At 43.5% G+C, this 14312-nt stretch overlaps 1 protein-coding gene across 1 annotated transcript in view; it reads left to right on the top strand.

Annotated features, from left to right (window-relative positions):
- ATAD2 (ATPase family AAA domain containing 2) overlaps positions 1-14312 on the top strand; it is a 94041-nt gene that overhangs the window by 31345 nt on the left and 48384 nt on the right. The window contains 6 exon segments of the mRNA XM_032803507.2: positions 3496-3606; positions 4619-4727; positions 5226-5341; positions 11302-11476; positions 12195-12283; positions 13980-14139. Of these exon segments, the coding sequence (XP_032659398.1) occupies positions 3496-3606; positions 4619-4727; positions 5226-5341; positions 11302-11476; positions 12195-12283; positions 13980-14139 (760 nt within the window).

Genomic DNA, 14312 nt, shown 5'->3' with positions numbered 1-14312 from the left:
TTCCCTCCTTTCTCCAACTGCCTCTCCCTTTTCCTCCCTGTGTGGTCCCAGCTAATGTCAGATTGCTGGGTCTTACGCACGCTGGAATTTGGGTACCACTTCCAATTTATTTCACACACCCGCTTCCTCGTCCCTCTTCAGGGACCCCTCTCACGAGCAACTCCTCCTCCAGGAGGTGCAGACACTCTTCGCCAGAGGAGCCATAGAGGAGGTACCGGAACACGAATGGGGCACGGGGTTTTACTCCCGCTACTTCCTAATCCCCAAGGCAAAAGGGGATCTCAGACCCATTCTGGACCTGCAGGAACTCAACAGATGCATGATAAAGTTGAAGTTCCGTATGGTATCCCTGGGGACCATCATCTCATCCCTGGATCCTGGAGACTGGTATGCCGCCCTCAACATGAAAGATGTGTATTTTCACATAGCCGTCTACCTACCTCACAGGAGGTTCCTCCGGGTCGTAGTCAACCGCCAACATTTTCAGTTCGCGGTCCTACCATTTGGCATCTCTGCAGCACCAAGAGTATTTATGAAATGCATGGCTGTAGTCGCCGCCCACCTCCGCCATCGTCGGGTACATGTTTTTCCGTATCTAGACTGGCTCATCTGAGGGACCTCCGAAGCACAAGTAATCCATGACGTTGGCATTGTCAAGGACCTTTTCCTATATCTAGGCCTAATGATCAATGCAGAAAAATCCACTCTGATTGCTGCTCAGAGGATAGACTTCATTGGCGCCACCCTGGACTCCAGCCTCGCCAGGGCCTGCTTACCGTTGCCCCGGTTCCAGGCAATGGTGGCCATCATCCAGAGACTGCGCCTCCATCCCCTCCAATCGTGGCTCAACTCAGTGTACCGACCAGGCAGGGATGCCATAGACATGATTGTCACCATTCCCCCGAGCATCCCAGGCTCCTTCGAATGGTGGCTGACTCCCCTCCCCCCCCCCTCCTGCGGTTCCATCCGCCGCAGCCCTCTGCGTCCCTGACGACAGACGCATCATCTCTCGACTGGGGTGCTCACCTCGGGCATCTATGCACTCAAGGCCTTTGGTCATCTCGTGGCCTTGCACATCAATGTCCGGGAACTGAGAGCAGTCCGCCTTGCTTGCCAGGCATTCCAACAGCACTTGCAAGGCCGTTGTGTGTCGATATTCACCGACAACACGACAGCCATGTACTATATAAACAAACAGGGCGGGACAAGGTCCTCGACCCTTTGCCAGGAGGCCTTACAACTCTGGGACTTCTGTATAGCCCACTCTATAGACCTCATAGCGTCCTTTCTCCCGGGGTTCGGAACACTCTGGTGGATCTCCTCAGCGGATCCTTCCTTTCTCACAAGTGGTCGCTTCGCCCGGATGTTGTTCTTTCGGTCTTCCGGAAGTGGGGATTTCCCCGTGTAGATTTCTTCACGTCCCACGAGAACAGGAAATGCCAGATGTTTTGTTCCTTTCAAGGCTTCTCACAGGGTTCGATAGCGGACACTTTCCTCATACCATGGACGACTAGCCTGCTATACGCCTTTCCACTGTTCCCGCTCGTCCACAAGGTCCTGCTGAAAATACACAGAGACAGAGCCCACTTGATCATGATCGCTCCAGCATGGCCCAGGCAGCACTGGTACACCATGTTGCTAGACCTGTCAATAGCCGACCCTATGCCACTACCTCTGCACCTGAACCTGATAACTCAGGACCATGGCAAACTGCATCACCTGGACTACACTCCCTCCATCTCACGACATGGCTCCTAAGTGGTTGACCCACTCTGAATTGTGTTGCTCTACCCCAGTGCAACAAGTACTCCTGGGTAGCAGAAAACCTTCTACTAGAGCAATGTATCTGGCCAAGTGGAAGCGTTTCACATGCTGGTGTGCAGAGCACAAAGTTCTTCCCACTGAGGTCCCCATCCCCACCATCTTGGACTACCTGTGGTCCCTTAAACAACAGGGCCTAGCGGTATCATCTTTTGAGGGTGCACTTGGCGGCCATCTCTACCTTCCACCCAGGGGAGAACTGCCGCTCCGTGTTTTCACATCCTATGGTATCTCGATTCCTCAAGGGCTTGGAGCGCCTATACCCCCAGGTACGCCACCCCTCCCCATCCTGGGACCTGAATCTGGTTCTTACCGGACTTATGTTGGCCCCATTCGAGCCATTAGCAACTTGCTCCCTTCTCTACCTGTCCTGGAAAACTGCTTTCCTTGTAGCCATCACATCGGCAAGACAAGTTTCTGCGCTCCGGGCTCTCATGGCGGACCTTCCATATACTGTCTTCCACAAGGACAAGGTGCAGTTGCGACCACACCCGGCCTTTCTCCCCAAAGTGGTATCGGCTTTCCATGTTAACCAGGAGATCTTCCTTCCGGTCTTCTTCTCGAAACCACATTCATCGCGCAGGGAGCAACATCTGCACTCCCTAGACATCTGTAGAGTGCTCGCTTTTTATATCGAGTGGACAAAGCCCTTCTGCAGAACCTTTGCTGCTGTGGCAGAGCGTATGAAGGGCCTTCCCATTTCCTCACAGAGGATTTCATCCTGGGTAACATCGTGCATCCGCACCTGTTACGACTTGGCTCACGTTCCGTCGAGCCACCTCACTGCACACTCTACCAGGGCTCAAGCCTCATCTGCTGCTTTCCTGGCTCACGTGCCCATCCACGAGAGATGTTACGCAGCTACCTGATCCTCGGTGCATACCTTCGCCTCTCACTATACCCTGGTTCAGCAGTCCCGAGATGACGCAGCCTTTGGCTCCGCAGTATTACACTCTGCGACATCTCACTCCGACCACACCGCCTAGGTAAGGCTTGGGAATCACCTAACTGGAATGGATATGAGCAAGCACTCGAAGAAGAAAAGATGGTTACTCACCTTTGTAACTGTTGTTCTTCGAGATGTGTTGCTCATATCCATTCCACACCCGCCCTCCTTCCCCACTGTCGGAGTAGCCGGCAAGAAGGAACTGAAGGGCGGCTGGGTCGGCAGGGTATATATCCACACCATGGCGGTGCACGCCAGGGGGCACCAGCTGACCCATTGGGGGCTGCGGGTAAAAATCTTTGAACGAACAGTGCCAGAGCGACGCAGTACGGTACATGGATAGGCAACACATCTCGAGAACAGATTACAAGGGGAGTACGCATCTTTGCATTTGAAGTCTTGGCCTATTATTTTATGTTTTTATAGTAAATATCGTCTTTTGGTAAAAAACGGTTTTTTTTTTGTACGGTGATGTGGGTTTTTTGTCCGGAGGTATTCATTCGAACCCCCCCCACCCCGCCCCCCCCCCCCCGGAAGGGTATAACAAGTAGGGAAGCCATCCTACGTTTACAGGGAATGGGCTAGATAACCTAATGGGTCTTAACCCTCTGTAAATTCTGAGGTGGAATTTGGAAAGAACAGTTAATAACTTGACCTTTTAGCTTTTCAGAGTGAGCACATACTTGAGCTTATTACTGTTTTTCTGTAAATATTTTATTATAATACAGACGAAAGCATGCAATCCATAACAGTGATTCCACATCTTCCTCCTCTTCGTCTGATGATGAGCAACGCTTTGAAAGGCGTAGGAAATGCAGTCATAACAGAGCATTAAGCCGGTAAGTATAATTATGTAGCTTCTCTCCGTCCTCCTTTTGGGAGAAAATGGCATCTGCACTTACGTAAAATGTTAGTCTCTTAATTCTTAAACTGCAGTTTCTCTACATTGTGGCAACTTGTAGTCAAATCTGTTGGTATATTTGGCGTTAGTTAATTCCAAAAGTAAAAAATTGTCAAAGTGGATTTGTTTTTAAAGAACCTCTTACATAGCGTGTACTGAATTTATTTTGTAGTGTATACAGTTCTGCTGCTGCCCTGTTGACAAGGGTGTTTTTAGCAAGGGAGAAACAGTGGTACTGTAAAATGCAAAAGTAAACATAAAACAAAAAAATGATTTTGTTTAAATGATTTAAATACTGTTTCTAACCATCGCAGGTACAGATTTCTGAGGCAGATCTCAGGTGTGATGTCCAAGTAGAGTGGTGTTACTTTAATGAATATTGTGTATTGTTGTGTGCATTTAGATTCTTCAGTCTGCCACAGAGCTAGCATGTAACATAAATTTGGGGGATTTTGCTACAGAATTTAGGTCCATTGTTACATAAAGTTGGATGGTGCAGCAACTGCAGGCCTGATCCAAAGGTCATGTGAGTCCACAGAAAACATTGAAACAACAAACCTATCATGTTGCTGTTCCAATTCTGAGTATAGAAGTAGCCAATCTGTGGAAGAATGATTTTCATCGTTAAAACTAAGCTAAATTCACAATATCCAAAAGTGAACAAAGGGAGAAGGTTAGTTAATCCAGATACCATCAAATTTTGTTGGGGTGGGATTTTCAAAAGTTCCCAAGTATGTAGAAGCACAAATCTGAAGGCACCCCAAAGAAGTTGGTAGTAATTAGGATAACTGACCCTCTTCATTTGTTCATATTTAGACATTGGAACTTTAATTCAGTTGAGGGATTTGGTAGTGCAGGAGTGCTTATCATAAGCTTGTATAATTTGGCAAGAAAAATCTGGTTATCTTATTTTAGTGTCTGTCTTCCCATTTCCTTGACTTTCAAATCAGGTGTCTTCCACTAAACTTTCGGAAAGACGAATTAAAAGGAGTTCACAAGGATCGGATGAAAATTGGAGCAAGTCTGGCCGATGTTGATCCAATGCAAATAGATTTTTCAGTAAGTACTTCGTCTCAAATACTGTCAGTTACCCACTGACTGAAAGAGTGTTAACTTTGTACAGTTTTTCTGTAACTATCTATCTACCACTGCTTTTGCACATAAGTCTCTCCTCAGCATGTTCTACAATTGCCATGATTGCCAAGTACATTTTCTTCTGTAGTTGCATTTGAAGTCTTCTATTATTGCAGTGGTTTTCAAACTTTTGTGCTGGTGACCCCTTTGACATAGCAAACCTCTGAGTGTGCCCCCCCCCATTAAAAACACTTTTTTTTAAATATATTTAACACCATTATAAATGCTGGAAGCAAAGCAGGGTTTGGGGTGAAGACTGACACCTCACAACCCCCCCAATAATAATCTTGCGACCCGTGGGGGGTCCTGACCCACAGTTTGAGAACCTCATCACTGGATGCTTAGTAGAGTTGTCCTGTTGACCCTGCCTGATTTGAACCATGTATGAAATGTGATTTTTGTTTTTAACTCTCCCTGAATTAGGTACGATTTGATAGTGTGGGTGGACTATCTAGCCATATTTCAGCTTTAAAAGAGATGGTGGTTTTTCCACTGCTTTATCCAGAAGTATTTGAGAGATTCAGAATTCAGCCTCCAAGGTAATGTGACTTGTATTGCAACTTGAAAACTCATGCTCTCGTTTATAGAAGAATATTGCATTTTAAGTATCTTTTTCATGTCCTAAAACATTTATGTGCAAACTTCATCGAAGTAACATTAAAAGACAAAGACTTTAAACAAACAAAACCCAGAATGTACAGAGTTTCAAGATTCATATAGTGCCAAGACACAACCAGAGACATAGTGTCTGATCTTTAAGGTAAAGGTATACTCTGAGAAGTGACTCACTGTAAAAATGCCATTTTTACTGTCTATTTTCTATTTCATATACAATTTGATTAGTTTACAAGTGAAGAGGGATTTTCTAGCTATCAGCTCTGCAAACTTCTTGACATCTGCAAGTCAGTGCTGAAGAAACTGCAGTCAGAATACTAGCAATATTGTTTATCCATGGAACAAAATAAAAAAGTTAGCTTCCCCTCTGAGAGCTGTATGCATTGCTAGCTGGTATGCAGTGACTACGTTAGATAGTAAGGGAGGTAGGGGTGTGTGTGTGTGTGTGTGTGTGTATAGTAATATTGGAATGACTTCAGACAAATACAGTGAGCAGATGTGATTTTAAGAAGGAGCCACTTTTATATAGTCTTACTACTTTGTGCAGGGAACAATAGTAATAAATTGAAATGCCCAACACCCCCCCCACCCCCCAAAAAAAAAACCCTCAACCCCTGGTGAATGAAATGCTAAACACCTATCACAATATAACTTAATCTGCAGTATTACAAATAATTTTTAAAATCCTCAAATGTATGTGTTGGGTGGGTTTTGTTTGTTTTTATTGGTTTTTCTTGAATGTCTTTTTAAAATGACTTAACTGCCAACTCTAAAACTTCTAACAGATTTCCAGATACTTTTAGGGGGCGTGTGTATGTGTGTGTTTGTTTTTTTTTTTTTTTTTGTCACCTTCAGAAATCATCCTCATATCATTGTCAGCAGATTCTGGAATCAGACCCTGGAAATTTAAGCCTTTTAAGGGAGGAAGAATTAAACATTTTCTTACCATGTTGTAATTCTTTGAAAACAAGGGCCTCAAATTGAATCAGTCTGGATCTGATTTATGAGGTTGGACTAAATGTTGGGCATATCCTGCTCATGGTCAGGTCACTTATTCTAGGCTAATAATACTTCCTCTACCTTCACCCCCATGTATCTAATGAGGTTGTAATCTCTTTGGAGCAAGAACTGTCTACTATGTGTATGAACAGTGGCTTACACAATGGGGCCTTAATCTCAGGTTGGGCCTCTATTAGCTACTCTAATACAAATAATATCATTTGTATTGATGGGCTATTGGGACTGCAGCCACTGAGAGCTGCAGGGGACCATGCCTGCAGACAGTCAACGTCTGCAGAATGTCTCATGGCCCACAATCAGATCAACCTGCAGCCCGTATATGGCCCGTTGGGGTACCCACCACTGCTCTAAACAAATAGTTGTTAGACTCTTTCTCAAGAAACCATGTCTATATGTAATCTCTTCAGTTTCTGACCTGTTTTAAGACTTTTTTATATTTTTTGATGTTAGAAAATGTCAAATTGGAAATAAGATGCAACCTAACAGTGAGCATAAACAACCATTGGCACAGTTTACCAAGAGAAATAAATTAATTCGTCGTCAGTTGGAGTCTTTAAATGAAGATTTGAATGACTTTATAAAGGATACAATCTAGTTCAGTCGCAAGTTATTGAACTCAATAATGTTCACTCACATATTAGGAAAAAATAATTCCTGGAGTGTATCCTATGGGTACTCCACCGTAGGATGTGCGCACACCTGTGCACTCTGAGTCTACAGAGTAGTGTCTGTGGGCCTGCCCTTGTGCAGTGCAGCACCTTGTGCTCCAAACAAGGACATATAGGGAGGTACTAGCCCACTGCCACTCAGTTCCTCCTCGATTGCATGGAGCTCGAGGTGAAAAGGTCAGCTATCTGCTGTATTAAGCTTCCTGCCTTCACTGTGTGAATTCTTTCTTTTGTTTGCTTTAGTAGTTTTTTTCATCATTTTTCACTCATACCTATTTATTTTATATAACACTCTTATGTTGGTAGAAGAGGGATTTTTTATTTGCATCAGAGCACTATTAGTTATGCTCCAGGATTTTAGACCTGTGAGATTTGCCACAGGTCTCTTACACTCTGTAGTGGACATTCCAGCTGCCTGCAGTGTTTGGGGGACTCCCACAACTCTTCTAAATGCATGGTCTGTCAGGATTTCAAATGCAGATCCAAGAAAGACAGGGAGACTAGACTTAAGCTCTTATTAGTGGACCATGCTGTAGTTCCAGAGAGGTCCACTTCCCCCTGTACATCCTCCTCTACAGCCCAGGCTGCCTCAGTGCCAGTTGCTGCGTCATCTGCAACAAAGAAAACTCTAAAGAAGAAATATACAACTTTACTTCATTTTTTTTTTTTGTATGGAGAGAGATATCACCCTGTAAGACCCACTGTTGGGAGACCTTTTGTCCCTCTGATGATAGGAGTCGGTACCACTGAATCAGTACAAGAAAAACTCCAGAGATGCCTACCACCAGAGCAGCTACAACTGTTGTTGGCACCATCTAACACCTTGCAGCACTGAGAGAGACAGAGCTACCATCTGTGCCCTAGTACCAGAATCTTACCATACCTCTGAAAGGGGAGATGACACTACAGTCACTGTGGTACTGCAACAGCCTCCATCTTACCAGATGGTACTGGCCCAGACTGTGTGAAGGCTGTCAAAACTCTCTACCTTGTTCCAGGTTCCTTTCTGCAGAGGATCTCATTATCTCTGATTAAACCTGAGTCACCAGTACTGGAAAGCTCTAACAGTACCAGTGTGAAAACAGCAAGTTGAGACTTGCTTAAGTCTCTAGCCTTTGATACCAGTCTCAACAGAGAAGGTCCTCACCCGCATACTTTGTTTACCTATCCACCCCTCCCACAAGCATTTTCTAGGCTTCATAATAGGGACAGATCACTATCAAAATCAAGTTCTCTCCTTTGGACTCTCCATGTCCCAAGGGCATTCAGAGATTCTCTCAGTGGTAGTGGCACAGCTCCATCAGGGGAAATATGAGTGTTTCCATATATGAATGACTGGCTTTGCAGGGTCTGATCACTAAGAAGTTCAGTCAACAGCATCCAGAGCAGTAATACTTTTCCAATTTCTGGGCCTCTGTCAACCTCAAAAAAGCTATACAAACTCCAGTACAGAGAATATACTTTATAGGAACTACTCTTGACTCCACAACAGCAAGAGCCAACCTACCCAACCTAATCTCAACATTAGAGTGCAGTCCACTAGCAACAGTGAGGATTTGTCTACAGATCTTGGGCGACATGTTACCCACCATGTATGTGTTTTCCCCACACAAGGATGTACTTGAAATGCCTCCAGATATAGCTAAGAACAATATATATCCTAAATAGACACAGCTTCTCCAAATGTGTATCAGTATCAGAAGGTAATAGGTTCTTCACCATGTAAGAGAATCTATGGAGAATCTGCATTAGAACCCCATTGTTTCATCCAGCACTGTTGAAGACCTTCACAACAGATGTGTGTCTGTTAGGATAGGGAACTCAACTACAGAGAGCGACAGCATAAGGCAGATGGTTGACATAGGAATCAATGCTCCATGTCAGTATTCTGGAATAGAGACCAGCATGATATGTGTGCCAACACTTCCTTTAAGCCATGCACGGTAAGTTAATCAGTCGTGCTGGACAACAGGTTGACAAAGTATTATGTCAACTGCCAGGGTGGAGCAACACCCCATCCTTATGTTGCCGAGGTGCTAAGACTGTGGAAGTGGTGCATTTCCCATCAGAAATATCAGTGTCGGTCTGCCAGGCCTCCGGAATACAATTGCAAACTCCGAGTAGACCCTTCTGGCAAGATCGTGAATGGGGGATCAGACTGTCATCTGCCAGATGTGGGGTATAGTAGAGGTGAAATGTCACCTGTTCTGCTCTAAGGGAGGTCATTGTTGCAACTCTCTCAGGGATGGCCTGATAACACCATGTCCCTGTATCCTCCTTTAGGCTTGCCCACTGTACCATTGATCCTCAAGACCCTTCTCAAGATATGCTGTGAAGGAATGAGAGCAATCTTTATATTGCGTGGTTGGCCAAGACAAGTATGGTAGCCAAACCTCCTGAATTTCATGGAGGCATAACCCCTCAGACATCTTGTCAACAAAGACCTCCTGATACAGAACTCGGGAACCCTTACCCATCCCAACTCCTCCTCTCTGAATATGAGGGTGTCGCCCCTCAGTGGTTCTCAAGCATGGAATTAACCTGTTTGGATTGAGTTCAGTCAGTTCTTTTATCCAACAGGAATCCTGGTACTTGCAAAACCTACCTCTAAAGGTGGAAGCCCTTCCAATCCCATCATCTCGAGCCTTATGAGTCCTGCTTTCTAAGATCCTGGACTGCCTGTTAGAATTAAAAACAGGGTTTCTTGATTAACTCTCAGGATACATATGACCGCCCTTCCAGCCTTCCACTCACTCATTCAGGGCTTCTGTTTTTGCCCACCCTACAACAACCAGGTTTCTCAAGGGCCTATGTAAGTTGTTTCCTCCTGTTTGACAGCCAGCCCACCAGTGGAACCTCAACCTTGTTCTAAACACCCTAAGGAAACCCCCATTGAAACCAATGGTGACCTTTTCCACCATGTCCTCAAACCTTAATTCTTGACCATCACCTCAGTGAGACAGATGCGGGAGCTGGGGGCACTCCTGACGGACCCACCATATATCACTTTCTACAAAGACAATTATACTATGTCCCCATTCTTTCTTTCTTACAAAGTCTCCTTGAAACCTAACATTAACCAGGAGATTTTTCTACCCAAAACTTCATGTACCCAGAGAAGAATAAAGTTTTTGTGTACTGGATGTCAGAATTGCCCTTGTCTTCTATCTGTACAGGACTAAACCATTCTCAGCGTCTCCTAGGCTATTTGTATGAATTGCAAATAGGATGAAGGGCCAACAGATTTCAATGCAAAGAGTCTAAGTGGGTTTCGTGTTGCATCTTGACTTGTTATGAAAATGCTGGGGAGCAGTCTCCTCACAGAGTAACAGCACATTCCACCAGAGCTCTAGTCCACATCTACAGTTCTACTGAAGGATGCTGCCACAGCAGAAATCTGCAGTTCTGGTAATTGGTTTTCTGTCCGTATAGTTGTTAAACATTACACTATCATACCTGCTTCCAGAGATGATGCTGCCTTTGGCGATGCAATCTTTCAAACGATCCTGGATTTATACCATCAGCACACACCTTCTCATTAAGTTACTCCTTGGGAGTCTACTGTGGTGGAGAACCCATAGGGACATATACAAGAAATAGTAGAGATTACTTAGTTTACTTGAGTTCTTCAAGATGTTTTGTCCCGATGGTGCTCCGTTTGCCATCCTCCTTTCCCTGTGTTACGGAGTTCTGTCTTCATGGTCGAGAAGGAACTGAATAGCAGCAAGCTCAGTCCTCCCTATGTGCCCTCATTCGGAGCAAAAGGTGTGCTGTTCTGCAAAGTATGGGTGCACAGACACTGCTTTGCAGTCTCCCATTGAGAACACACATCCTACGGTCTGGAAAAAACATTTCAAAGAACTCAAGTTACTGTCGGTAATTGACCTCTCCTCCTCTCCACTCAGTGAAATTCTATGGCCTTTATTATGCAGGAGATTAGTCTTAGATCATAATAATCCCTTCAAGCCTTTAAATCTGTGTATCTAACAAAATACATGAATATATTTCTGTTAAATAAAATTTGTATATATATTTTGATTTTAATCTGTTATGCCCCCTTCTCTATTCTTCTCCCCCACCCCCATCAACCTTCATATATTGAAGTTTTGTTGTCTTACATCTCAAGCTCTTTGAAACAATTTCTGTTCCTTTCTAATGTATTGCAATTGAAATATGAGAACTCTTGTATTTTACAGGGGCTGTCTATTCTACGGTCCACCTGGTACTGGAAAGACTCTGGTTGCTAGGGCACTTGCTAATGAGTGCAGTCAGGGTGATAGAAGAGTAGCCTTCTTTATGAGAAAAGGTGCTGATTGCCTCAGTAAATGGGTGGGAGAATCTGAACGACAACTTCGTTTATTATTTGATCAGGTAATATTCGAATGAGACTGTACACTTGTATTATATGTGGAGCTAGTATTGAAATCTGTAGTTAAGGTTGCCAAACACTTTCTATTATAAGGCAAAGTTATAAGCAACTGAAAACAGAGCAAGACTTTAACTTTTGGGACTGAAATTTTCCATGGTGGTGCCTGTCTGAATTTTTTTAGAAGTTCAAGTAAAAATTGTCCCAGATGTTTCGGGGAACCTGATTAGGGGTAGATGGGGAGGAAATATATTTTTGCCTGTTTGGTGTGTGGTGAGTGTTTGTTTTTGTTTTGTTTAATCTTACAAGTGTTTCATTGAGAAGCTCTAGCGCCTCCATGCTTTGGTGAGACACTTGAAATTCGGCAGGCACGCCTTTGAAAAGGTGCAGAGGAGGGTTGCAGGAGCTGGTATGGTATGAATGGGGAGCAAAGGGAGAAGGACACACGCTGAGAAAATGGGGTCTGACAGGCCTATATCAACTCGGACAGGCTCACCTCCAGGACCTGGTGCTGAACCCCAGGAGACATGTGTTTTTCTACATTTCTCTCTCATCAGCAAATAGCTGTGAACTGACTGGCAAAGGGTGTCTCAGGAATGTGTGAGGCATTAATTCTGGCATTTCTTAACTTCTGTGTGCTTAATGTTCTTCTAATGTAGTTTTTTGGATGCATTATTTTTTACATATTAGTTTCAATATTCCTTAGTCTGCCTTTCCTTTTAGGCCTATCAGATGCGTCCTTCAATTATTTTCTTTGATGAGATAGATGGTTTGGCTCCTGTACGATCCAGTAGACAAGATCAAATTCACAGGTATTACACTTCATATTTTTAAAAAATAGAGAGTTAAAATCTGCTTGAGCCTTGTAAGAGGGCGAGGCTATAGTGTTAGTAGTCTTTTATTCTTGTGTGTGTATATTTAGGGGCATCAGCATTAGGAGGCCTCCCTAAACTTGGGTAGTATTAAGTTGCAAGTAATTAGATTTTGTAGCGATACCAAGCTCAGTGTGGTATTTTAATTTTTTTGTAACGTAGTTTCTCTGACACACTCCTATGTTTGTACAACCCTCCAAATGAAATTATATTTCTGATCTGTCAGTTTGCTTTCCTTTTAACCCTTTTCAAGCAATATCATAATCAGGGGCCCATGTATATCACAATTATTGCCCTTTGAACTGCAAAATTCTCTTTGAATCTGCCTTATAATTGTGTTGCAATATCCAAAACTTCATTTTAAAACAGTCTTTAGCCTTTATGGTTGCAGTGTGAACCAGTGCAGTTATGTCTGCTGTCTCAGTATGCAGCCTGAAACGATAGCTCTGAGAGAAGTGTGACTTGCTTCCATTCATCCACTTAGGGTGTCAACTTTTGAAGTCTAAAAAAACATCGAGTTAATGTATTTTGTCATTCGTGTATTTTGTGGTAGGGTGAAGTTACTGTCAGCTTGCTAAGGCAGAGTTATGAGAAGTTCAGTCCTACATCCCCCCCGCATTTGAAGTTGCATGCACCCCAATCCAAAAGGGGAGGAGAAGAGGTGGGGTATCTTCACCATAGCACTGAGAATCAGCTGCCTACTGGTTGATCAACAAAACACCACCATAGCCTAGTCTGCACTAGAATTCTACTTTGGTATAGCTACATCTCTTGAGGGTGTGAAAAATCCACACCCCTTAGGTTGTTACAACTACACCTCTAACAGCTCATATAGACAGCACTGGGAAGCAACTTACCTAGCTACCACCTCTCTTGGAGGTGGATTATCTACACTGATGGGAGAATCGCGCCTGTTAGCATAGGTAGTTTCTACATCAAAGCACTACAGCGTTTTAACTATTAAACAAGCCCCAGGTCTTCTGGGGCACCAAAAGCTCCAGCTGTCAACACCTCTAGCTTTTCTGCAACAACTTTTACCATTTGTCACTTTTAGTACAGAAATTGGCAATACATTGAAACTTTGGGCCAGTATAAAAATGAATAATATTAAAAAATAACAATGGATGACGTACAGACCAGCACAGCAATAAATGGAAGAGAGCTCGGAGAGGGGTATTTGCATAACTTGGGATTCCCTGCTGTATAAGTTAGGCTTGACCAAAGTGTACTTATTGTAAGTAATACTATTGTTTGTATTGAGTAATGCCTAGAGGCCCTATTCATATTGTGCTAGGTTCTGTATAGACATGCCTTCTTTGGGGTAGATATCGTCATGTTACTTAGATTGCAAGTAAAATCTTTACCTTTTGGATTAAAAAAGAAACTTAAGGCTTGTTCAAGACTTGATTCTATCATGATGTGGTTTTTGGTCTTTGTTTGCTTATCTCGGGGGGAGGAATGTTCTGCACTGAACATCGTAAAAGACTCTTGACTGAAAATTTTTTTTACTAACCAAAAAATAATTCCAGCAACAAAAGCTTTTCCTTTTTTGATCATAACCACTCTACCCAAGTTTCGCTCGATGTAACAGAGGCTTAGTTAACTGAATGAATAAAAGTATTTCTCTATCTGTCAGTTCTATTGTATCTACGCTGCTGGCACTTATGGATGGCTTGGATAGCAGAGGAGAGATTGTGGTAATTGGAGCTACTAACAGACTGGATTCAATAGATCCTGCTTTACGAAGACCAGGGCGTTTTGACAGAGAATTCCTTTTCACCTTGCCAGATAAAGAGGTAAAATCTTTGATTCAGTCCTAACAATAAGGTGTCAAATTATTTCTAGCATAAGCCATAGTGTATTGTGGAGTAATGAAGGATGTTTGGGAATGGTGAAGTTGGGATTCTGTGCTTTATGCACTTGAGTGATAGAAGTAATATATTGTTTCATGTGGAGTGTAGGTAGGGTA

The sequence above is a fragment of the Chelonoidis abingdonii genome, chromosome 2, assembly GCF_003597395.2.
Source record: "Chelonoidis abingdonii isolate Lonesome George chromosome 2, CheloAbing_2.0, whole genome shotgun sequence".
In the NCBI taxonomy this organism is placed as follows: Eukaryota; Metazoa; Chordata; order Testudines; family Testudinidae; genus Chelonoidis; species Chelonoidis abingdonii.
This window is presented reverse-complemented; position numbering and strand designations above follow the sequence as displayed.